The sequence below is a fragment of the Nipponia nippon genome, unplaced genomic scaffold, assembly GCF_047370975.1.
Source record: "Nipponia nippon isolate SJK-2023a ecotype South Korea unplaced genomic scaffold, ASM4737097v1 scaffold_57, whole genome shotgun sequence".
NCBI lineage: Eukaryota > Metazoa > Chordata > Aves > Pelecaniformes > Threskiornithidae > Nipponia > Nipponia nippon.
Window position 1 is genome coordinate 381,309 of NW_028262377.1, and position 27,067 is coordinate 408,375.

Sequence of the window (27,067 nt, forward strand, 5' to 3'; positions counted from 1 at the left end):
AATTTTCAGGCTACGTTATTTGTATTGAAATCAGTATTTTTTTTTTTATACAGTATGCTGGAGGGCTTTCATCACTTATAGATACTATAGTAAGGCATATCATATAAATGAATAGAAGGTAAGCATGGTTTATAATTCTTGGGCACATCTTTTAAAAATGATTTGGTTTATGATTAAAAATAAAACCAAGATATTCACACTGGCTGTGACTTTTAACCTAGTGCTTAGTATTTGCACTGAACATACTGCAAATAATTTTCAAGGTTGATGGGTATTACAGTGGTTTTAATATGAGATACACCAACTGGCCATAATGCACTACCTTCTTCTGACATAACAGCTTTAGTTAAAGGAATATACCTGAGTGAAGCATGGAGAAAGGTGTGTTCCTTCCAAGCATGGACCTCACGTGTACAATATAAATGTATCTTTTCCTATTTCCAGATGCATAGTTAAAGTCACTTTAGCAATTTATTGTCATGTCACATTGCATATAATTGTGCTGCTATAACACAGCTTAAATGTTAATGTTTTGAAGGTAATTTATGAGTGGCATGGGAGAATTAGTAATCAAAACAGTAATAAAATTGGAACCAGCTATGGGAGCTAGATAGGAAATTGTCCTTCCTCCCTGCAGTAACTTAGATATGCTATAATTTTTAACCCCTACCCTCACCCTGTGGTTGTAGATCTTCTTTGCATGACTATCTGATGACCCCACCCTACCCCCCGTTTTAATTCCTTATCCTAATTGATTAGTAAGTTTGTAGACAACTGGAATATTTGTCACTGAGTGGGACAGTATGCTTAAATTTGTCTCTTTTAAGATCTTGGAGTAAACATTTGAGTGAACACCTTTTTACAATCAGAATTGGAGAACTATTGAAAAGTATGGTCTGTGGACAACTCTCTAGAGATGCGTTTGTTTAGTTTTGCTGACTGTAGTGTGTTTGCTAAGAATAACAGGATCCCTGAGGAATTTGAAGAACTTCACCAACATTGCTGAATAAAACCTTGTAGCAGATTTCTTATGATAGATATTATTTATTCAAATTTTTCAGATGAGGAAATAGAGTATGCAGGAATGAAATAAATTGCACAAAGTCAAAGGTCAAGGATTGCTCTACAGCTAAATGGTGTATTGTTTTAATTTTGGTTGTTAAAATATGTGTAGTTTAAAAGAGATGGCTCACTAATGCAGTTGCTGTTATACTGGTATAGAGGTTCTTATTCGTATTGCCTTGATGTTTATGAAATTCTGTGCCAACATGATCACCAGAAGTCTTAAGGTGAACATCAGGCTCTTGTTTGACGAGAGGAAAAATATATTTTCTATTCTATTCTGTTTTATTTCCATTGTAATAATCTCCATGTGTGTTTTAGATATAAGTGCTGTATATTGAACATCTATTGGTTGTGTTGGCTTTTTAAGTTTTGATGAGTCCAAAATTAAAGTTTAGAGGGTAGTGCTGCTAATAGACTTAACTCCACTGCTTATGAAACTTGCAAAAGAAACTAGTACTTATTCTACTGCATATATTATTTTAATGTACTTCCATAGAAGTGCACATAACTAAAATTACCTTTTGCTGCATGAATTATAAAGGCTTAATAATATCACCGACTTTTAAAATATTTGGAGGGGAGGCATTTTTTTTGCAAAAAGTGTTAAACTTTGTAGATGTATGGTTTGAATCCTAAAATACTTCATAAATAATTTAAGACAGAAGACAAATCTGGAGAACTGTAAAGCTATTTTAATGACTGAAAAGCATCTAAAAGTGTTCTAATTATTAAAAGCCAGGATACTGCTTCTGGAATTCTTAGTGTAACCTTGGTTTTCATAGTTTCTCTCGGTGAGTCAAGTGAAAGAACTTAATGCATTTTTTTTCCTAAATTTTGCCAAAAGTTGATATGATAAAGAGTTTGTACAGTTTAGATAAAGTATGTTTTAGAGTGAGTTTAATGTAAATAATTACGTGATCTGGCTAGCAAGTTGAAAAATGTTATGCATTAATGAAAGTTAGGTTCAGTCTGGTCCTGCTTCTCATGTTGTGTTCTTAGATTCTTTCATGTGCGTCTTCTAGGGCATATTCCCTGCAGTAGAAATCCCATGTGGAATTTATGAGGTACAGAAATTCTTATCAAACTGGATGTGAAATATGTGAATGCCTGTTTGCGCAAAGTGAGGCCTGTTTGCATCTGAACATGTGCATTTGGCTTCGAAGAGATGGAAGTTCACAATTATTTGTCCTTTCTGATTTCAGAATTAAGCTGCTATTTGGTTACCTGCCAGCCTGAGCAGAGCTTTCAGAGCAGAGCAAAGATGTTAGTTGTGTGTTTTGTTTCTCTTGTTGTCAGCTGATCTATGGTTATGTGTGCTATTTTGCTCTACTGTTTCAGAGTAAATAAAACTATTCCTTTAGGTCAAAATGAAATATTCTATTCAGCTCTAAAGAATAATCTTAATAACGGTTATATTTGACTGAAAATGCTAGTGTTTTTTTTCATTCTCAACATGGTAGGTAGTAGTAATTTTGTGTATCTTGCTGTAGTAAAACTGTATTGACTGAACATGGGTGTTTTGGTGGTATGTGGCAGTTGCGCATACTGTTTAGCAAACATGAAGTATTTATATTTATACACATTTGAAACTGAGATGATAAAGCTGAAATACGCAGTTGGTTATGTGAGCAGAATGTAACATATCTGAAATATCACCAGAACACTCAGCTTAAGTAAATCGCTCTCCCAGAAACTGCAAAGGAAACTTGAATGACCATAGGCAATTTTAGATTTAAATCAGTTTTATCAGTGACTACAAATTGCTTTAGAAAAGGCTCAAGAGAATTTCTCTGGTATACATTTTGAGAACAATTCCCAGGTCATAAATAGTAATATAAACTATGACTTCATAAATCAAGGGCTTGTTATAAATTTTGAAATTATCTGAACGAGATTTTAGAATCTAGGTGAAAAAAAGCAACCTCCTGAAATCTATCTGAAAATATCACCCAGGAGACAGATCAGGCAGGCTTTTTGCTGTACTTTAGAAGTATGATGTTTATATCTAAAAATGTATTTGCAAACTGTGCTGAGACTCTAATTGCAATACCTTTTGTAAATTGTTAAGGCATTGGAGCCTTTTCAGAAGGGGGCATGCCAGTAAGTTGCACGAAAGGGAAGAAGAGGTTTAATTCATGTTATGTGTTGTGTCTGGGAATGGTCTCTGAATTACCATTTGACCCATCATCTAATAAAATATGTTGTATCTGACCTATAATAACATTACGAATGTGTAGTTTTAGGCAGTCATATGTTGGAATGAAGATTTAATCTTCTAATATTTTTTTTATCTTTCTAATCTTTTCCCTTGCTGGTTAAACCTGACAAAACACTCTGGTTCAGATCATAAGAAAAAAATTTCATGAGGCTGTGAATTAGATGATGTTGAGAGAAGCTAGCCACAGTATCGTTTCCATATTGAATAAATAAATTTACTTCCTGTAGGCATTCGAAAGGAAGTTCATCTATTTAAGCACCTCCTTAATTCTTGAATGCACCCCAGAGTAATGCATCTTAACTCACTAAAGAATAATCTCTCCTTAGTCTTCCCGTACTTAAATTTCAAGACATGAGTTCTGTGCTGCTTTTAGTGTTACCCAAATTAAAGGATGACTGGGGGAGATAGCATTATGTAGAGCCCTTTTAATGTTTCTGTTCATTCTGAAGGTTTTCTGCATTTGTCATGGAGTTACAAGTTATCTATGTTTTTCCAAGAGTAACAGATATTGTGGGTGTTTCATGGGAATATCATCCAAGATGATTCATACCAGTGTTTCCATGTATCCTCCTGTTTTTCATAATATTTTCCTTTATCTTTTTCAGGCCAAAATTTTAGATAAACAAACACACATATAGGTCCTGATTCATCCAACCTAATCAAGGCACCTATGTTAGGAATTGAACTGCCTTGCACTCCCTGAATAGTTCATGACATGGAGAGGTCTCCAGATTATTCAGTTTTTTGATACACTGATTCTTTTTCTGGAGTTATCTGTCCCTTTTTGAAGGCTGTATAGGAAGTCTAAAGTAACTGTTTTCCATATTTAGATGCATCGCATTTGTAAACTTAGATTATATGAATCTAGGGCAAACTGAATTTAATAACATGCAAGTTTGCATCAGAATACATCTGTTAACTCTAACACCTAAAAGAGAGGAAATTGAAAGTTGTTGAAATGTTCTCTCAAATCTGGATGCTTCCTTATGCATGCAAGTTTGTGGATAATGCATTACTATAAACCCAAAAACGTTTCTATTTTCCTGTTGCTGTAAAACAGCATCTTATCCATTTCTCACATTGTGGGTTGGTTTGGTTTTTTTTTTTTCATACTCCCATCTTTCTCTTGAATGTTGGCTTATACAACCTTAGTGTCTCTCTCAGACATTTATTTTCAATTTAAGTTATGGAGGAAAATAATGAAAAATTGTGACTTGGAAAAACTGCCTGTTTTACAAGTAATATGGTTTTAATCAGTGCATGAGGAGTAACTTGTGGAACAAAGCATGAACATCAGTGTGCATTTGTTTGCAATAGGGGTTTAAAAAAAACCAAACAAAAACAACAAAAAAAAGCCACAACCAGAAAAAATCAATTTAAATTCTTATTACTGTCTTCAGCTTTCACTGCTGTCATGGAAAATTCAGCTGGGTGCCTAATGGCTTAAAACATAATTCTAGTCTGAAAAGAGGAATGAGGCATGTTTTCTTCCAGATCTGTGAAATACACCTCTCACACCTCCTTTTATTTTTCTTCTAATAGCATTTCAGACTCAATATTGAAGGATGGAACAAGATTCTGTTCTCTCTGTTCATCATCACTAGAATAGTCTCTTGAATTTCATTCATTTACACATATGTAGTATCTATCCAAGTTGGATGTGAGATAGAAAGAGCAAACTGCATGTTTGTGGCTCTGAACTTAACCACAAGACAAGGAGGTTGTGCAAGTGTCCCCCTGTGAAGTTTGTTAGACTTCTGTATGAAAAGAGAAGCACTTGGGTTGGATTATAGGTGATGTTTGAGAGAGAATACTTTGACCTGTAAACTGAACACATTTGATGCAGAAATTGGCAAGCAACAACAAACATGAGTTGCTTTTTTGTTCTTCTAAAATAAAATTTGTTTAAAGCCTTCTGCTATTGGGATTAGCATATCGTTGTGCCTGGATACCATGGCAGTTGGACCAGATTTCTGTGATGCTGTTATAACAGTTTATCTGTACAATTCAGCAGTTTTCTGTGGTGTTTTATCTGTCTAGACTGAGGAGCTTGTGGTGTTGTACCTTTTTGCTTTGGGAATTACTGTGTCGGAAATCCCATCCTTTCTGTTGTGATTGTTGACAAGTTGTCTGCCCGTTTGTTTTAGTCTTAAAATTGCTTAAGAGTATTTTCTTTCAAGATGTTACATAATTTACAGCACGAACACTTTTATTAGGAGACGTTACATTTCTCTTTTTAACTACTCCGGTCACTCTTGATTACTATTTTTTTAATCACACCTATTACTTTGAACTCTCTGATGGAGAAGAATGGAAAATATAGAAAATTATTATTTCCTGGTCACAAGAAAGAAGATTTCAGCACTGTCAGTCTGTATGCTGGAGTCTAAAATAAAAGCCTTTCAAAGGCTCTCAAATGTTCCTGCTCCCCCCACCTCGCCCCCCAGCAGTGTGGCATTTGCTTTTCCATGCGATACAGTCACTTTGGAGGGGAAGAGAGGAGGCTTTAACAAAACTTAAAAGAAAACATGAACATGACATATTTAAAAAAAAAAATGCTTGAAAACAGAAAGTTCTTTTTTCTTAATTGCCAGAAGGCCTGGGATTTGGATGATTAAAACATGGTTTTCTGCAGAGAGTCCTTCAGTTGGGAGTTTGAATTGCTGCTGCTACTTAAGTTGCTGAAGGTATTTCCATCACCATTTGATGCTAGAGTTTTGGGGGTTTTTTTGTCCCCCTCCTGCTTCCACTGGCTATTCCTGCTGTCCATTAGGAACCCAGTTATTCCATCTGTCTTCTAGCGAGGCAACAATCATCTGTGTCAGACCACCTCTGTTAAATTTGTTCTATGAAACCCACAGTTTCATCAGAAATGGAGAAGTCTCTGTAAAGGGTAGCTCCTGCCTCCTTTTCTTCACTCCTGCCCATGAACAGACAGCATCTTCCATGCAGGGTGTACCAAAGCAGAGACTCAAAAGGGCAGGGTGTGAGTATTTAAACATTTCTGCTGGATGAAATCCAGCAGAAGGGACTTTTCTAGTATAGTGCTTAAGGTATTTAAAGTAAGTAGTAGCCAAGCCAACTTTAACCTCTTCCCCTGCTCAAGGCAGGGGAAGTGCTCACATTTAGTTTAACCAGTTGTAGTTTTGCATGGTTTTCTCCATGCTGTACCATAGCTCTGCTTCCACAAATAGGAAGTTTCTTCAAGTCTCCAGCAAGTCAGCGTTTTGGGGGAGCTCTGAGAACACAGGAGCTATCCAGAAAAGGAAAGTCGTATTTGCTTCCAGGGCAACATCTGATCTTGAAATCCTCAAGGAAGGCAAGATCCTCTATACTGCAATCTAAGGACAGTTCCAAATACAGAGAAAAAAAAAATTGTATTCTTTCCTCTGTTAAATAGTAGTTTTGTGGATGCCCAGAAAAGTTCTCATTTAAGGGCCCAGTGTGTGAAAGGTTACCTATAGCTTGCAAGTCTCTTTCATGCAGGACAGTTTCCATATAGTGAATTACAGACCTCTGCAAACACAGCAGTAGAGGTACTTTTAGGCATAAATGCATCATTCTGCCCCTCTCTGGTTTGGCCATGAAAAGGTGAGTCATTTGAGGACCTACATACTAACTTTGAGGGTTTTGGGGGGAGGGAGAGGTTGGATTCTAGTGGATTAATTTATTTATTTTTCACCAAGTTCAGTTCACAGTTACTGCATATGTGAGATCAGCAGAGTGTCTCCTGGACCTGGCCCTTGTTGCGTCATTGTGGAATTTACATTTTGTTTTTCATAGTCTTTGCTTTTATCCATTTAAGCCTGTGAACATAATCTAATTTCAGACTTCTAAAATGACTTTTGGATGTTCAGTCTATTAGCAAGGCTAACAGATGGTTAAGGTTGAGGTATTTTTTTAATTGTAAGTTCATCTCTCTGATCCTGTTTAGTGGTGGGTTTTTTGGTGGTTTGTTTTTTTTTTTAATTGCTGCAAGACCTGACTTTTTCCCCAAGCCAAACATTTAGTTTATCATATAGATACCAGCCCATTCTTTTCTCAGCTCCTGTATCCCTCTGTCTTCTGACAAATCCCAACTATTGCCCATATTCACAATCCCAAGGATATTGAAGGATGTCTTGTAGAAGTCTAGATTTTAACTACTTTTTCCTTTTGTGTCCATTTTCTCAATTGTTTGATTTGACCTGCATCATTGGATTATTTGGATGTTTTTGTCTTTGATTTTTCTCAAGAGATCTTGGAGACTCTGTGACCTAGTATCAGCCTGTGTTTTCTAGTGGCATATTTTCTGAGTATTGCTTGAAGATAAGGAAGCTCCCAAAAGGAACAAGAAAAAAAACCCCACAGTATTTAGGAACAGCGGCAAAGTGAATAGAAGAGTGTTGTCAGGCACAGGAGCTTAACAGTCAACTAGGACTGGAATTCCCTGAAAAAATGTAACTGCAAATTGCAAATGTGATTCCTGACTTGCAGTGTCCCTTTGCAGAAATTATTTGAAAGGTACGACTTTTCATTTTTGAGTAAAACTGTGAACTCCTAGAATATGCAATTTCACAGATTTAAGATATATATTAATCTTGTGAAAACCAGGAAATTGAGAATTTTTGTAAAAATATAAGGAAATATGTTAACACCAAAACTGTTTTCCTTTATTTCTGCTTAAAGAGAAAGATAAATTTAACATGTTGTCTTTGTTCTTATATGGTTAAAAAAAAACAAAAACCCCACACAAAAACAAAACAAAAACAAAAAACAACAAAAAACCACACAAACAAAAAAAACCCAAAAAACCAACAGAAAAATCCTGTTATCTCGTCTACTTTTAATTACAATACAAATTTTCTGGAACAGTGTTATTGAAATATTAAAATCAATTTGTATAAACTGGCAGTTGAAATCCAAGCAGCAATTGGAAGATCTGGAAGTGCAGGTACGCTTTGGGCAAACTCTACCTTTTCGATTAGTCAGACTTACAGTAATATTCCAATATACATGGGATCCTGTTGTTCAAATCAGCATAAAATGTATTAACTATATTTTCCTTTGAGAGTGAAAAAGGATCATATTGACAGTCTTTATTTGGAATGTAATAACTGGAAAAGTGGTAGTTGTATCTGAGTTTTGTGCGCACATATAGGCATTTGTTGTAGCAGGTTAGAGATGTTTATAGTATTCTCAGTAATTTAGGAAGTTCATAGTTACTAAAATAGAATAAGCCACCTTGGTTTTTTGTAAATATTTGGCTCTTTTGAAGATGTTATGCCAAGATGTGTTCCTGGACATTATTTTAATTTTTTTGTTTTGAATAGTCTAAACAGTTACTTTATCTGTCAGGCATCCCTTGGACACTGCAGAATGTAGCACTGCTAGCACTCACAAAATGTCTGACTTTCAGACTCGGGCTGTATTGGGTGGCAGAATGTATTCCTATCTGTTGTTCTCCCTTAAAGATAAGTAGCCAGAACGGTGTTCAACATGAGTGCACTGTAAAGCAAAAATGTTTTTGAGAGTGGTTCACTTTTCTCATTAAAAGAGGGATTTGATTATCGTTACCTGGAGGAGCTAGCAATTAAAATTAAATAGGTTTGTTCTAGCACATTTTGTTTATTAATTTAAAGTTTTTTGTTTGAATTATTGAAAGAACTCTTAAAGTAGTTAAGATACCCTGTCAAAATTAAGTTCAGTGCTGACACAATATAGACATACAATACCTACCTTTGTGGTAAGGAATATAAAATAAGCAACTTTGCAATGATTAAGATGAGAATGACCAAAATGCTGTTTCTCCTTCCAGCAACAGATGGTTTCTGTGAAAGCCTTTGATTCACAGTAGTAGTACATCTTTCGTTGTGGGTGATGGCAGTATGAATCTTGGAAGCTGGCTGTTTCCTTTTCACACTTCTGTTTTTATGGAATGTGCTTAGATGGCAAGTACAGGCAGCAGCTGTTGAGCAGTTTTTTGCATCACTAAACCAGCAAATACCAATTTATAGTGCAGGGAATGATCAAGTATGGAAAACTTCATTTGTATTATAATTATACCTTTCTCTGGGTGCTTTATAGTGTCAAATTGAACAATAAACTCATTTTCATAAAGCTTCACTTGGGAATTTTGAGTTACACCTGTTTCTCAACTTCTAAACCACTAAGGCTGTGAAAGTGGCTCTTAATGCCATGTGGGCTATACCTTTCACAAGGTCATGTGTAGCTATTTATAAACCTTTATTGTTACCTTTTCAGACTTAGCATGGACCACAGTCCCATGATTTTTTTTTTTTTCCCCTCAGGTGCATATATAAGATTTCCATGCTAATACTAGAGTTTCCCTTCAAATACCTGTGACTATCAAAGATATGCATATGCTGTGAATGTGAAAACAGAGGGCATGAGTGTTCTGCTGGCTTATCTCTGTGTGTGTGTATATATATACATGAGAAAAGGGAAAGGAACTATACAGTTGGTTTGGGAGTCAGAGCTGTTGTTAGTGGTAAGAAGTAAAGTTATAAAGAGAGGTAGGTTTGGCTAAATCAAAGATAATGAAAGTTTCAGTTTTATCAAAGAAATAAAGCTGATGGAACTAGAGGAGAAAACGAGTATAAAGGAAATCAGCCTGGTGCTTTAGAGACTTTCTGTGGCAAGAGTGAAAAAAGGGAAGGAACTGGCAGAGATGGATAAGGAAAGAGATAGAACATATAATATGAAGTGTGCTTACAAATTATTTTAAAATCAAGCTTTGGCAACAGAAAATTATAACAAACATATCTGGCATCAAAATGATGGATTGTGTCTGTTTTAGGAAATTACATGGTACCAGACAAATGAGCATTTTGAGAATAATGATTCAAATGACATTTGTAGAACCTTGCAATTACTGCAGTACTTTCAGTATGTTTCTTTCTGTGTAAATTAACTATTTTCATATTTGTATTACAGATGTTAGTGTGGTGTGTTAGATATTTTAAATTATAATTGCTTTTGATCTTTATGTTGCTGTTAAATGAAATGCCCTGAATTACATTGTTTTGACTATGTTATGGCTGCCATTGAAGTGGCAGTCGTGAAGCCCCATGAGATCTGGGGGTAATCACACAAGTGGAAATGGGAAGCCAATCCATGATCTTAATAAACCATGTAGGTAACTTAGCTCCTGTAATGAATTTCTAGATTTTTTTTTCTCATTAATTTAATCTACTTCATAGATTAATTTTATTTGAAAAGTCATTGTATAATATGATGGATTGGCTAAATCACAATTCAAGATCATTAGATATTGTTGATTAAGAAGCAAAGAGAATTTTAGTGTTTTCTAAAAAGGAAAAACATGAAATCTTTTACTGTTTTTGTTCTTTATTAAGGTAGTCTCATATTTTTTTAACTTCTTAATTATTCCTCATACTTTTAGGGGTATATCCATAAAAATAAAAATCTGGAATCAGTCTCTCGTTTCTGATCCACAACCCCCCCCCTTCCCTTCCTCAGGTTATGGCTGGTGTGAGGGAAACATTTCTTACCTTTATATATATTGCAGTGGTTGGTTTGTTGGTTGGTTTGTTTTGTCATAGCACTGTTTTCACAGAGGTGGATTTTCTTTTTTTTTTTTTTTTCTTCTCCAGAACCCTGTCAAGAAAATTCCAGATTCTCATGAAATTACACTCCAACATGGGACAAAAACAGTAAGTAATAACACATTTTCAACACTTCTTGGTGTTTTTTAGAACTGAGCCAGTCTATGAAAAAAGTTAATGAATACTTATTGTCAGCTAAAGATCAAGAAACTAATTCTTTTTCTTAATTTGTTATTTTAGTCTAGCTCTTTTCTTATTGCAATGAAAGTGCATTTTAGGACTGCCTTTTTGCTTTCTTGTAATAACCCAAACCTAACTCCATTTGACTCAAATGTAGTCTCATTTTCGTCTTCCTTTTTGTCAAATATACTCCCTGCAATTATTAGAGTTTCTCTTCTAGTCTAGACCTTCCTAATATAGATGTAGGTCTAATCTAGATTTTTCTCTGACTTGACATGCATTTCAAAGAGGATGTTATTGCTGAAGTTTCCAATGACCTCTTTGTATACATATAAATACAGGTCTCCTTCATTCACCTTGAGTCTTTAAGTGCCTTTTATACACCATTCTTAATTTCTTGAAACCTTGTTCTTCCTTGTCTTTGACTACATCTTTTCTAGGTTTCACCTCAAATATATTGCTCCTTCACTTTCTTTTAAAGAACCCGCTCTCTGACTTGGAACTATTATTTCTTTGTTCCCAATGTTTTTATCTCTGGGTAAACTCATCTTCCAAAATGAATTCAACTGTTTTTATGTGCTTATTAATCAAAGATCTACTTCTGTAGAATAAAAGTTATTTTCTGACCATGAATAGCCCTGAATCTATTCCCAAGTCCTTTCCCCATATTATTCTTTGGTCATTAAAGATGGTGCTGCTGTTTATCCTCTTCAGTTTTGGCCATGACTTAGGCTTCAGTGAGAAAATAATACTAGTATTCCTTTTATTGTTATTACATTCCTGTGGAAGCACTGTCAGCTAGTTAATAGAATTCTCACTGATGGCATTCCTGAGAATTTCTTGGAAGGGGGGGAAGAAAGGAAAGAAAAATAAAACTAAAAATTCTTTGAGAAAAATGCTTTTTAAACAATCTAAAGAAATGTATAGTTTTCCTTTATTGGGTTTTTAAGAAAACTTGTTGATTAATTTTCTGTTTATTTTATGTAATTAATAAAACAATACATTTAATAATTTAATATTCAACAATATTAAATACTTATTTTAAATAATAAAGTTAATTTGCAATAGATGTTAATAAATTAAAACATTAAACATCAATAGTTTATTAGTTTAAGATTTGAATATTTAATATTGCAATTCTTAATATTTATAAAAGGATTTTATTTTATATTATATATTTATATTTATTTTATATATATTTATTAATATATATTTATTAAAGGAATTTTCTGGAGGTTTAAACTTAGCAGTAAAGATCATAAATGTTTTTATAACCTTTCAGAAATAGTTATTTGCAGAAGTGCCTAGTCATTAATCTGGCATCAAACTTAGAGTGTGGAGAGCTGATAAGGCATACCCATTTGTTTTATTATAGTGCTAGGCATATAGATGGAGATGGAGGAAAGGAAAGAAGTAATAGGTGTGTTTATAAATGAAATTAAAAGAGATTTTTTTTTATTTTCAAGACCTGTAAAAGATGCATTGTATTAAACTAAAAAAAAGCAGAGTTGATTTTTATCCACACAATGCATGTAATTTCTTTGCATACCAGGATTTCCCATTTTACATGTGACAGTAACTCTGATTTTGCAGTATGTTTCATGAATACATTTCCTAACAACCTTTATTATGTAAAACATTTTGATTGATTTTTCTCTATATTAAACCAGTAAATCTTTTTATGTTTTCTTAAAGCATAAGCTCATGGTATTTCTAATTAAAAGGCTTTGTAAAGGGGAAGTTACAGTTTTGGAAGACTTCTGAGGTATTTTGACTATATGAGAATGCAGCTGTCATCACCTAGAGCAGAGGTGAATTGTAATGTGGGTATATATAGCACAGTTGGATAAGATTGGATACAGTGAATGAAACATATCATTGGAAAAAACAGCTCTTCTGTAGAAAGACTATCTTGTTTTGGTTTTGTTTGTTTGTTTCAGAATAATGAAACTACTCACCCATGCCATTCCACACATCAGGATGGGAGCAACTTCATGTCTTGATATCAGTGTTTTACACTTACACTTTTTAAAATACAGTCTTCTCATTATGTTCATACAGTATACTGTATTTCAGCTAAACTTACGTATCCCATCTGTACCTCTTCAGTCTAATGAACTTGGGTTTGATGATGGCTGTATTCCTGTGCAGCTGAAAAGTCTCAGAAAAGATTTCCCAAGCTGCAGGCTGGAGAGTCTTTCCAGAAACCTGATTAATTTCCCGGTTGCCTTGCTTGTGCAGTGTAATAGGAGTTACTGTTCCCAATGAAACTTCAGGGATATTTTTTTTTTTTTCCCTCCTGACACTTTTGATACATAGGTGGGTATGAGAAAGAATACGTAATCATAGGTATTCTGAACAGTGTGCTTTCTAATGTCTCATATCACAGCTGCTCCTTCCTATAGTAGAATAGAATACTTGAGTCTGTTAACTGAATGCATGATTAATCTGGAGATGCCCAGTTTTTCTGCATGTTAGAAATCATGAATGAAATGAATGGGGTTCAAAGCTTGCATTTAAATCATAAAAGGGGCATTTTTTTTTGAAACACATAAGAGGTTGCATCTGTTTAATTCGTAAATCAAATATGTCACAGTAACATAATCGGTAAATGGAGTTTAATTAGATTTAACTAGATTTAGTGGGGGGAAGGGGATGGAGTTCTAAGCACTAGAGAAGAGCCAGGGGTTGCTGAGGCATTAGGAAGCAACAGGGAAAAACCTGTGAATTGCCTCAAGGAAATTAGGGCGAACCCCTCTAAAAAGGGGATGTGGCTGATAGCCCAGCTGAAGTGCCTCTATACCAATGCACACAGCATGGGAAACAAACAGGAGGAGCTGGTAGCTGCTGCCCAGATGGAAAACTACGACCCGATTGCTATCACGGAAACTTGGTGGGATGAATCGCACAATTGGAGTGCTGTGATTGATGGCTATAAACTATTCAGAAGGGACAGGCAAGGAAGGAGAGGTGGGGGAGTTGCCCTCTATGCTAAAAATGGGATTGATTGCACAGAGCTATCTTTGATGAACAGCAATGCGCAGGTCGAGAGCTTATGGGTGAAAACTAGAGACCAAGCCAACAAAGGAAACTTTGTGGTTGGTGTCTACTACAGGCCACCCGATCAAGGAGAGGAGGTGGATGAAGAGTTCTTTCTTCAACTGCAGGAAGCATCACGCTCGCAGGCCCTGATCCTGACAGGGGACTTCAACCACCTGGACATCCGCTGGAAAAGCGGCACAGCGAACTGCGAGCAATCAAGGAAACTACTGGAGTGCACTGAGGACAACTTCCTAGTACAGGTGTCGGAGAGCCCGACCAGAGGAGAGGCACTGCTGGACCTGTTGCTCACTAATGCGGAAGGACTTATCATCGGAGAGGTCAAGACTGGAGGTAGCCTGGGCTGCAGCGATCATGCCCTGGTGGAATTCTTAATCTTGAGGTGTACAAGATGGGTAAAAAGTAGAGTCAGGACCCTAAACCTCAGAAAGGCAAACTTTCGACTGTTTAGGGCACTAGTGTGTGGGGTCCCTTGGGAAAGTGCCCTCAGAGGCAAAGGAGCGAATGAGAGCTGGGAGATATTTAAAGACAGTTTTCTTGGGGCGCAAGAGCTCTCAATCCCGATGTGCAAGAAGTCGGGCAGGGGAGGCAGGAGGCCAGCTTGGCTAAGTCAGGACCTCTTAGCCAAACTAAAAGACAAACCCAAAATGCATAGGCAGTGGAGGCAGGGATACACATCCTGGGGAGATTATAGGGATATGGCCCAAGAGTGCAGGGAGGGGATCAGGAAAGCCAAGGGGCAGCTGGAGCTGAACTTGGCTAGGGATGTAAAAAAATAACAAGAAGGGTTTCTTCAGGTACATAGGACAACAAAGGAAGATGAAAGAAACTGTACCCCCCTGATGAGTGAAATGCGAGACCTAGCTACAACCAACATGGAGAAGGCTGAGGTACTCAACAACTTTTTTGCCTCGGTCTTCACTGGCAAGTGCTCTAGCCATGCTGCCCAATTCACAGAATCCAAAGGCAGGGACTGGGAGAATGAAGAACCACCCACTGTAGGAGAAGATCAGGTTCGAGACCATCTAAGGAACCTGAAGGTGCACAAGTCCGTGGGACCTGATGAGATGCATCCAAGGGTCCTGAGGGAACTGGCAGATGAAGTTGCTAAGCCACTCTCCATCATAATTGAAAAGTCATGGCAGACTGGTGAAGTTCCCGGTGACTGGAAAAGGGGAAACATAACCCCCATTTTCAAAAAGGGAAGAGAGGAAGACCCGGGGAACTATAGGCCGGTCAGTCTCACCTCTGTGCCTGGTAAGATCATGGAGCAGATCCTCCTGGAAGCTATGCTAAGGCACATGGAAAACAGAGAGGTGATTGATGACAGACAACATGGCTTCACTAAGGGCAAATCGTGCCTGACAAATTTGGTGGCCTTCTACGATGGGGTTACAGCATTGGTGGATAAGGGAAGAGTGATTGTTGTCATCTACCTGGACTTGTGCAAAGCATTTGATACTGTCCTGCACAACATCCTTGTCTCTAAAATGGAGAGACATGGATTTGATGGGTGGACCACTCGGTGGATAAGGAATTGGCTGGATGGTCGCACTCAAAGAGTTGCAGTCAACGGCTCGATGTCCGGGTGGAGACCAGTGACGAGTGGGGTCCCTCAGGGGTCTGTATTGGGACCAGTATTATTTGACATCTTTGTGAGGGACATGGACAGTGGGATTGAGTGCACCCTCAGGTAGTTTGTGGATGACACCAAGCTGAGTGGTGTGGTTGATGATACTCTAGAGGGAAAGGATGCTATCCAGAGGGACCTTGACACACTAGAGAGGTGGGCCCATGCGAACCTCATGAAGTTCAGCAAGGCCAAGTGCAAGGTCCCGCACCTGGGTCGAGGGAATCCCAAGCACAAATACAGGCTGGGGGATGAGTGGATTGAGAGCAGCCCTGTGGAGAAGGACTTGGGGGTACTGGTGGAGGAAAAAGTGAATATGAGCCAGCAATGTGCGCTCGCAGCCCAGAAAGCCAATTGCATCCTGGGCTGCATCAAAAGAAGCGTGGCCAGCAGGTCGAGGGAGGTGATTCTGCCCCTCTACTCCGCTCTCGTGACACCCCACCTGGAGTACTATGTTCAGCTCTGGGGGCCCCAGCGTAAGAAAGACATGGACCTGCTCGAGCGGGTCCAGAGGAGAGCCACAAAGATGACTGGGGGGCTGGAGCACCTCCCCTATGAGGACATGTTGAGACAGTTGGGGTTGTTTAGCCTAGAGAAGGCTCCGGGGGGACCTTATAGCGGCCTTCCAGTACTTAAAGGGGGCCTACAGGAAAGATGGGGAGGGACTCTTTATCAGGGAGTGTAGTGATAGGACGAGGGGTAACGGTTTTAAACTGAAAGAGGGTAGATTTAGATTAGATATTAGGAAGAAATTCTTTACTGTGAGGGTGGTGAGACACTGGAACAGGTTGCCCAGAGAAGTTGTGGATGCCCCCTCCCTGGAAGTGTTCAAGGCCAGGTTGGGTGGGGCTTTGAGCAACCTGGTCTAGTGGAAGGTATCCCTGCCCATGGCAGGGGGGTTGGAACTAGATGATCTTTAAGGTCCCTTCCAACCCAAATCATTCTATAATTCTATGATATGCTGCAGTCCTCATAAGCCAAATGGGTTCAGAAATTTGCGCTGCTGGAGAGCCTCCGAGGGCAACGTCAAGCTTGTTGGGTTGGACAATAGATGGCTAGTGTCCATCTTTTAGCCATTGTCCCAAACAGCAGAATTCACAGTCCCCATGTATGCAGCTAGGGATGTCTGCCCAGTGCGCAAGGAAAGGACAGGAACGTTAAACCAGGACACTAAGCAAGGAGCTGATCAAAGAAGCTGAGGATGTAAGAAGCCTTTCATCCTATTCTGTCTCTCAAAGAGGCTTAGGCAGCTAACTGAAGGAAGGTGAAAAATTTAGGGTTAAGCATACACAGGCCAGTGCAGACATGCATCTCTCCTACACTCTGATAAGGTAGTTCATATGGCTTGTGCCCTGGAACAGTATAGCTGCAGCAACATGTCTCTCTTCTTGATCAAAATGGAGGTACTTGTTGATGTAAGCAGAGCACTGAATTTAAATTGTGCATGTAGGTACCCATCTCTTAAGTCCCTCGAGTGTGAACATGAATGTGTTGTATAGTATTGTGTCCTGATGGTTCTGAGCAATTTCTTAGAGTTCATCGGAGTAGGATTTGGTGTTACATCAAGAAATAGAGTGGGTAGTCAAGAAGCAGGACCATATCATGTTACATGCTGCAGAAGCAGAAAAACACATCTGTCTGCACCAAAGAAACTTGAAATATAAATATAGGATGAAAATCTAGAAAGAGTTAGTAATTATGGTCCTGGCACACTAGTTAACCTAAGCCCTATTGTTATCAAAGTTTTGGTAGAACATGTAGAACAAGCAGGGAACTGAGGGAGTAAAAATGGGTAATTTGGGTGGTACTTACAGTGTGTGTGAGATGTGCTATTGGAGATCTCATGGTTTAACCCGGCAGGCAGCTAAACACCACACAGCCATTTGCTCACTCCCCGCCCCCAGTGGGATGGGGGAGAGAATTGGAAAAAAGGTAAAACTCATGGGTTGAGATAAAGACAATTTAATAGGACGAAAAGGAAGGGAAAATAATTATAATGATAAAAGACTATACAAAACAAGTGACACACAATGCAATTGCTCACCACCCGCTGACTGATGCCCAGCCAGTTCCCAAGCAGCAGACCCCCAGACAACTTTTCCCCTAGTTTATATACTGAGCATGATGTCATATGGTATGGAATAGCCCTTTGGTCAGTTTTGTCAGCTGTCCCAGCCGTGTCCCCTCCCAGCTTCTTGTGCACCTCCAGCCTCCTTGCTGGCAGGGCAGTATGAGAAGGCCTTGACCCTGTGTAAGCACTACTTAGCAACAACTAAAACATCAGTGTGTTATCAACATTAATCACATACTAAATCAAAAACACAGCACTATACCAGCTACTAGGAAGAAAATTAACTCTATCCCAGCCGAAACGAGGACAGTATCCACCCCTTATTCTATACCATCTACGTCATGCCCAGGTCCCACACTTTCCAATACATCCCAATTAATCACCACCACTTTTTCAGTCTTTTGATATATACACACAGATATCATTCCCTAAGTCTATGGGCCATCATTCTAAAATGTCCGTTGAGTTCATTTAGTCCATGACTTTGGGCTCCATCTGTCATAACAGTCCTTCAAGGCAGGAGTGATGGTGTGTGGTGTTGGATTGTTGCATGCTGAAGCCAATTCTGGTTCCATCACTGCTGTACTTGTCCAGTTCTATCATTGCTGCACTTTGCTCGGTTTCATCAAAGTTCATTCTTCATTAATCTGGGTGATTCTTACTGTAATACCATTGATATGTCATACAGCAACCACAGAAGTTATGACATACAGTATTATATAGCAATTAATATCATACAATTGAAATCATTGGCTATTCTCACACCCAAAAATCAAATCCCCTTGAGATACACATCAGACTTCCCCATCCTTCTGCATCACCCACCAAGTGCACCCAGGTCCTTGAGCAAAAACAATCCCACAAATGGGTTTACCTCTGCCCAAGGCAGGAATAACCCAGACTGTCTTCCCCAGCATATTTTTTATGTGCACTACAGGGACATTATCCCCCTCTACAGTACGTAAAATTCTTGACTGGGCAGGGCCAGATCAACTGGCAGATCCCCTAGTGTTGACTAACCAGGTGACCTTTGCTAAATGCGTATCCCAATGTTTGAATGTCCCACCACCCATTGCTCTCTGTGTAGTCTTTAACAGTCCATTGTATCGTTTGATTTTCCTGGAGGCTGGTGCATGATAGGGGATGTGATATACCCACTCAATGCCATGCTCTTTGGCCCAGGTGCCTATGAGGTTCTTTCGGAAATGAGTCCCATTATCTGACTCAATTCTTTCTGGGGTGCCATGTCACCACAGGACTTGCTTTTCAAGGCCCAGGATAGTGTTCCGGGCAGTGGCATGGGGCACAGGATATGTTTCCAGCCATCCGGTGGTTGCTTCCACCATTGTAAGCACATGGCGCTTGCCTTGGCAGGTTTGTGGGAGTGTGCTATAATCAACCTGCCAGGCCTCCCCATATTGATATTTCAGCCATCGTCCTCCATACCAGAGAGGCTTTAGCCGCTTGGCTTGCTTGATCGCAGCGCATGTCTCGCATTCATGGATAACCTGTGCAATAGCGTCCATGGTCAGGTCGACCCCTCGATCACGAGCCCATCTCTATGTTGCATCTCTTCCTTGATGGCCTGAGGTGTCATGGGCCCACTGAGCTAGAAATAATTCACCCTCATGTTGCCAGTCCAGATCCACCTGAGCCACTTCAATCTTAGCAGCCTGATCCACCTGCTGGTTGTTTTGATGTTCTTCAGTGGCCTGACTCTTGGGTACGTGAGCATCTACGTGACATACTTTTACAACCAGGTTCTCTATCCGGGCAGCAATATCTTGCCACAGTGCGGCAGCCCAGATGGGTTTGCCTCTGCACTGCCAGTTGCTCTGCTTCCATTGCTGCAACCACCCCCACAGGGCATTTGCCACCATCCATGAGTCAGTACAGAGATAGAGCATTGGCCACTTTTCTCGTTCGGCAATATCTAAAGCCAGCTGGATGGCCTTCACCTCTGCATACTGACTCGATTCACCTTCTTCTTCAGCAGCTTCTGCAACTTGTAGTACAGGACTCCATACAGCAGCTTTCCACCTCCAATGCTTCCCCACAAGACGACAGGACCCATCAGTGAACAGGGCATATTGCTTCTCATTTTCTGGCAGTTTATTATACAGCGGGGCCTCCTCAGCATGCGTCACCTCCTCCTCTGGCAAGATTCTGAAATTTTGGCCTTCTGGCCAGTCCAGGATCACTTCCAAGATTCCTGGTCAACTGGGGTTTCCTATTCGAGCCTGTTGTGTGGTCAGTGTGACCCACTTAATCAATGGAGCATCAGTTGTCTGATGTGTACAGGGGATCCTTCCTTTGAACATCCAGCCCAGCACCGGCAGTCGGGGTGCCAGGAGGAGCTGTGCTTCAGTACCAACCACTTCCGAAGCAGCTCGAACCCCTTCATATGCTGCCTATATCTCTTTTTCAGTTGGAGTATAGCGGGCCTCAGATCCTCTGTATCCCTGACTCCAAAACCCTAGGGGTCGACCTCAAGTCTCCCCTTGCTGCTTTCTGCCAGAGGCTACAGGTAGGGCTGTTCTCCCCAGCTGCAGTGTAGAGCACATTTTTTTACATCTTGCCCTGCCCAGACTGGCCCAAGGGCTACTGCATGAACTGCATCTCCTGTTTAATTTGTTCAAAGGCTTGTTGTTGCTCAGGGCCCCATTTGAAATCGTTCTTCTTCTGGGTCACTTGATAGAGAGGGCTTACGATGAGACTGTAATTTGGAATATGCATTCTCCAAAAACCCACAACTCCCAAGAAAGCTTGTGTTTCCTTTTCGCTGGTTGGTGGAGACATGGCTGTCATTTTGTTGATCACATCCATTGGGATCTGATGACGTCCATCTTGCCATTTTATTCCTAAAAACTGGATCTCCTGTGCAGGTCCCTTGACCTTACTTTGTTTTATGGCAAAGCCAGCCTCCAGAAGAATTTGTACTATTTTTCTTCCCTTTCTCAAAAACCTCTTCTGCTGTGTTGCCCCACATGATGATGTCATCAATGTACTGCAGGTGTTCCGGAGCCTCACCTTGTTCCAGTGCAGTCTGGATCAGTCCATGGGAAATGGTAGGGCTGTGTTTCCACCCCTGGGGCCGTCGATTCCAGGTGTACTGGACACCCCTCCAAGTGAAAGCAAACTGTGGCCTGCACTCTGCTGCCAAAGGGATTGAGAACAATGCATTAGCGATGTCAATTGCGGCATACCACTTGGCTGCCTTTGACTCCAGTTCGTATTGAAGTTCTAGCATGTCTGGCACAGCAGCACTCAGTGGTGGCGTTACTTCGTTCAGGCCCCAATAGTCTACTGTTTGTCTCCACTCTCCATTAGACTTTCGCACTGGCCATATGGGACTGTTAAAAGGTGAGCGAGTCTTGCTGATCACTCCTTGGCTCTCCAGCTGACGAAACAGCTTATGGATGGGAATCAGGGAGTCTCTGTTGGTGCGATATTGCCGCCGGTGCACCGTTGTGGTAGCAATTGGCACCTGTTGTTCTTTGACCCTCAGCAACCCCACAACAGAAGGGTCCTTTGAGAGACCGGGAAGGGTAGACAGCTGTTTAATTTCCTCCGTCTCCAAGGCAGCTATACCAAAAGCCCACCGGTACCCTTTTGGGTCCTTGAAATACCCTTTCTTGAGGTAGTCTATGCCAAGGATGCACGGAGCCTCTGGGCCAGTCACAATGGGGTGCTTCTGCCACTCCTTCCTGGTTAAGCTCACTTCAGCCTCCAATACAGTCAGCTGTTGGGATCCCCCTGTCACTCCAGAAATACAGATGGGTTCTGCCCTTTATAGCTTGATGGCATGAGGGTACACTGTGCACCGGTGTCTACTAAAGCCTTATACTCCTGTGGGGCTGATGTGCCAGGCCATCAAATCCACACAGTCCAGTACACCCGGTTGTCCCTTTCCTCCACCTGGCTGGAGGCAGGGCCCCTCTAGTCCTGGTCATAGCATTCATTACTCACTTCTTGTAAATGCGAATCAAAAATCCCTTTATTAAGATCGGAAGCAAAATCAGCCCTTCTACCCTGTCTAGGGAACTGCCCACTGGAAACTGGAGCAGCAATTTTCCTGGGAGAACCACCTTTTGTAATTTTTTTCCTTGCAAATCACATACCTGTGCCTCTAGGGTTGAGGTAGATTTTCCATCCCACTTCCTCATGTCCTCTCCACGGTCACACAGAAAAAACCACAGGGTGGCCCGTGGTGTGTATTCACTATATCTTCTCTCTTGAAGAGAGGAATGCTTACTCCTGATGGCTGAGATACTGGTCCGTACAGGTGAGGAGTAGGACATGTCCTCTTTTTGAATCGCTGGAACTCCCGGGATAATTTCTCAGCTAGCACGTCAGGCAGTTTCTCCACAGCCAAGATGCAGGCCCATAGGGAGGAAGAGAGACTTTCTTCGTATTGTCGGAGCTGGCCAGCCAATTCATCCACCATCTGTTCCTCTCCATCTTTCCAGGTCATTATTGCCAATGAGTTTTCATATGATGATGGTGCGCTCCATACAAACTTCCGCCACATGGGTCATGTGCACTGGACTTCATCTTGATCTTTGGATAACTGCTCATTGTTCAAGTCTTTATGCATCACCTCCAGTACGGCTAATTCCCTCAGGTACTGGATACCTCTCTCCATGGTGGTCCACTTGCCTGGGTGACATATAACATCTTCCTTGAAGGGATACCTTTCCTTCATGCCTGACAGGAGTCGCCTCCAGAGGCTGAGGGCTTTTGCCCCTTTTCCAATCGCTTTGCCAATGCCCCCTTCCCTAGAAAGGGATCCCAGCTGCTTGGCTTCCCTACCCTCTAATTCCAGGCTACTGGCCCCATTATCCCAGCATCGGAGCAGCCAAGTGATGATGTGCTCGCCTGGACGACAACTGAAATCTTTTCGCATATCTCGCAGCTCACTCAGGGACAGAGATCGGGTGGTTACCATCTCATTTGTGGGTTCTGCCTCTTCCTCCTCCTGTTCCTGTGATGGCCCTGGTTCATCATCAGCCCTTACTAAACGAGTTGATTTTCTTGTCTATAGGGGTGACTGATACTGGCGTGGGTTGGTTCTCTGGTGTAGCCACAGCGCCTGTTACCGGGACTGGCATAGCCACAGTGCTTGTTGCCAGGACTGGCATAGCCACAGAGCCTGTCACGGGGGCTGGCATAGCCGCAGTGTCTGTTACCGGGACCGGTATAACTGCAGCGCCTGTTGCCGGGACTGGCATAGCCACAGCGCCTGTCACCGGGACTGGCATAGCCACAGTGCCTGTCACTGGGGCTGGCATAACCGCAGCGCCCGTCACAGGGGCTGGCGTATTGGCAGCGCTCGTCACAGGGGCTGGTGTAGCTGCAGTGTCTGTTTCCAGGGCTGGCATAGCCGCAGCATCAGTCGTTTTGTTGTCAGATCCAGAGGCCTTCTCTTCCCCTTGAGGGTTCTGAATAGTGTTTAATAGGGCTCGGTAGGCATGGGCCAGGCCCCAGGACATTGCAGTGATTTGTGTCTCCCTAGAATTGCCAGGATGACAGCATACTGTTTCCAAATGTTCTACTAATTTTTCAGGATTCTGCACTTATTCAGGGGTGAAGTTCCAAAACATTGCAGGGGCCCACCATCCTAGGCATTTGCCCATGCTCTCCCACACACCCTGCCACTCATAACTATCCAGCCTTGGGACAGATCTCTAGATGATATTCTTAAAATGCTTATTAACCTTAGACAAAATCGAAACAATATTCCCAAGAAATACCAATAGATAGATCTTAACTACCCAAGGATGTTCAAGATACTGAAAAGTTGTTGTAATGAAGGAGGAAACATCATAGAATAAGGCAGCGAAGGTGCCATTCTGTATTTCCTCCATAAAAAACCTCTCAGAGGAAGAGGTATAATTGCTAATTGTCTCCATGAGGTGGTACCCGAAGTACAGTGATGGCTTCACTACAGAACCCAAATACCAGATAACGCTCAAGGTCAGTGTTTTAATAACAAATCTCCCAGGCAAAACATCACTAATCACAGCAGAGCACAGCAATCTGCAACACCCAACACCAATCTTTAACACGTACTGCAAAAACAAGAGCATGGTGCAGATCAGGTAGACTAATACTGAGAAGAGATGAATCAATATTATGACCAGCAACTGTTAACAGATGCAAATTTCTTAATACGCTCTGGTTAATCTGTTATTATCTCAAACCCTTCGTGCCCCACGTTGGGCGCCAAAAAGGACTGTTGTGGTTTAACCCCAGCCAGCAACTAAGCACCTCACAGCTGCTCGCTCACTCCCCCCCACCAGTGGGATGGGGAAGAGAATTGGAAGCGTAAAAGTGAGAAAACTCATGGGTTGAGATAAGAACAGTTTAATAACTGAAGTAAAATAAAATAGAATAGTAGTAATAGTAGTAGTAGTAAAAATAATAATGATGATGATGGTGATATAATAATACAATGATAATATACAAAGCACGTGATACATTGTGCAGTTGCTTACCACCCGCTGACCGATGCCCAGTCTGTCCCCGAGCAGCGATCGCTGCCCCCCGGCCAACTCCCCCAGTTTATATACTGGGCATGACATTATATGGTATGGAATAGCCCATGGGCCAGTCTGGGTCAGCTGTCCTGGCTGTGTCCCCTCCCAGCTTCTTGTGCGCCGGGCAGAGCATGGGAAGCTGAAAAGTCCTTGACTAGTGTAAACTCTGCTCAGCAACAACTAAAACATCAGTGTGTTATCAACATTATTCTCATCCTAAATCCAAAACACAGCACTACACCAGCTACTAGGAAGAAAATTATCCCAGCTTAAACCAGGACATACAGTTATATGCAATAATTGTATCACTGTCCAAAATTTCAATTTGTTATAGTAAGTGTACATGGGAAGCAGACAATTCTTTTGAATTTCAGGTTCAGGAAATAATTTTGCAGTTCCCATTTCCATTTGGTTCCTGAAATATCCCACAATTCATTTCTTTTGGATATCAAAAGCATTAAACACCACCATGGCACCATAACACTGGAACGGGTTGCCCAGAGAGGTGGTAGATGCCCCCTCCTTGGAAACATTCAAGGACAGGCTAGATGGGGCTCTGAACAATCTGATCTAGTTGTAGATGTCCCTGCTCATTGCAGGGGGGTTGGACTAGATGACCTTTAAAGGTCATCCCAAAGCATTCTATGATTCTATGATTGCAACTTGGAACGTTGCCCAAGGTGGATCAAAAAGGCTGAGTCTTTCTGCCAAGTACCAATGCTGTCTGGGCACAAAAGGTCATTGCTGTTCTAATTTTTAGCTTTGATAGAGAAAATATTTGATGATCAATATTTAGCGGCCTTCTCCATGGAAATCCCATTTTCCAGACCTGCTTCTATTGGTTAGGGCTCCAAACAGCAAAACACTCAGGCACACGCATAACTTCAAGCAACTGAGTAGTCCCAGCGCTTTGGGCTGCACTGCTGAAGTGAGTGGGAGTCTTGCCATTGAATTTTATAGGAGCATTATCAGATTTTAAGTGCTTTGCTGGTTCAAGGCCAATATTTTCTCAGACTTCAGAGGAAGCCAGATTGGGCCCGATCTCTGCACAGCCTCTCCTAGAAAGACCAAAATAAAAACAAATGATACTAAGCAACAGGAATGCACATAGCATAGAGGAATGTATCACTGAACACAAGACAAGCCAAGGAAGCATTATTCATTGAAATACTGGAATAGGAGAGAATGGTAGCAGGTTTTCTTCTTCACAATATCCTTCATGCAGAGTTTTACAGACATATAATTTGTCCAGCTAGCAAACAAGCATCTGTCTGACTGAGATCCAGACAGGCAAAGTAAACCTTCCGCAGAGCCAGGGCCACAGTCTTTCTCCAGCAGAAGGGGCTTATGCTGCACTGATTAGAGAATGGGCTCTGTGAAATACTATGTGCACTTATCATCCATTTCACACACCTATAGCACCAGTGAGCAGGATCAGCCCCAGATACAGGCAGAGTAGACAGCTAACTGTCGCAACACACCTCCAGCAGTGGCAGAATGACCATGGCCCTTTTGCTCCTTTGGTCTGTACCTGCAGCCAGCCAGGGTGAAGGTAGAGGCGAGAGCAGGAGAGGCAGCCACTGCTGAGTTCTGGGCCTCTCCCCTTGCACCAGGCACCCACATGTCACTCCCACAGCAACCAGAGCAGCAGTCCAGAAACGTCCACCTCTGCCCCTGGTAGGAACAACCTTTCTGGAGCAGCAAGAGCCAAGTCCTGAGCCAGCCTTGCCCCAACACCTCCACAACAGCATTTCAGAGAAGTCATTGGGTCCATATTACAGTGCCATTTGGCTTAATATAGCTCTGTTCAAACAGCGTTTGGTGCTATGGTACTCCCCTCACATTAAGAAATTCTTCCCACATTAGGGTTTATGAAAACATCCATTTTGTCTGATCCATGTATCATTTACATACACTCAAATCTTGATATATTCTGTGTATGACCCACTATAAGTTTTAATGTAGCATCTATGTCTATGTGGAGACATAACCATGGCCAATGATCAGCATAGCTCCTCTAAACCAGCTGAATCCTGCAAGAATGCAGTCTCTCAGGTTTGAAACCTCTGACTGATACACTTATATCTTAATTTAGGAATAAAGCAACCTCTTTTCAGTTTTTTTCTAGTAAGTGGTTTTTTTTTCCCGTTGTGGCTGCTTTAGACAATGCCTCTTTAGGTAAAAACCAGCAGGTATACACCTGATTCTGTTACTCCTTTAAGAGTAATCCAGTTACATGTGTTGCTACTCCTATTGAAGTCAATATGATTATTTTTCTGGGTAAGATTTATTCCTCTAAAGCCTCAAAACACAGACCCTTGCTTTTCTGCTATATTTCCTTCAGTGGGATAGCCCATGCTGGGAGAACATTTATTTACTCCTCTCATTCCATTCAACCACACAATTAGCTAATTCTTTTAGGCATGTGTATCTTTTTATGAAATACAAACCAACTACCAAATACTCTGTTGTTTCAAGCCAATTAAAATCAATGCTATACAGAGCATATGAACAACTCAGCTCCATGAAAGGCACATACCTTGAATTGCTAACCAGCTCTGGATAGACCAGAGAATGCATTTTAAATGACAATGTCACATGCAGCTTGTGAGTGAGTAAGAAGCTATGCCACTATGATGTCTCTGGAAATAAGTGCTACTGTTTTCCCTAGGCACTTCATGACCTTGTGTGTTGATCTCCATCCACTTTCCAGGACTGTAAATAAGAGCACTTGGA

General features: G+C 40.9%; 1 protein-coding gene across 1 annotated transcript in view; it reads left to right on the forward strand.

Annotated features, from left to right (window-relative positions):
- The window catches only part of LOC148051691 (uncharacterized), a 52,765-nt gene extending 37,528 nt beyond the window's left edge, over positions 1 to 15,237 (forward strand). Inside the window, exons 5-6 of the mRNA XM_087735455.1 lie at positions 10,900 to 10,959; positions 14,199 to 15,237. Coding sequence (XP_087591581.1) covers positions 10,900 to 10,959; positions 14,199 to 14,870 — 732 coding nt within the window. The 3' untranslated portion in view covers positions 14,871 to 15,237. The remainder of the gene's footprint in view (positions 1 to 10,899; positions 10,960 to 14,198) is intronic.
- Positions 15,238 to 27,067: the final 11,830 nt, after the last annotated feature.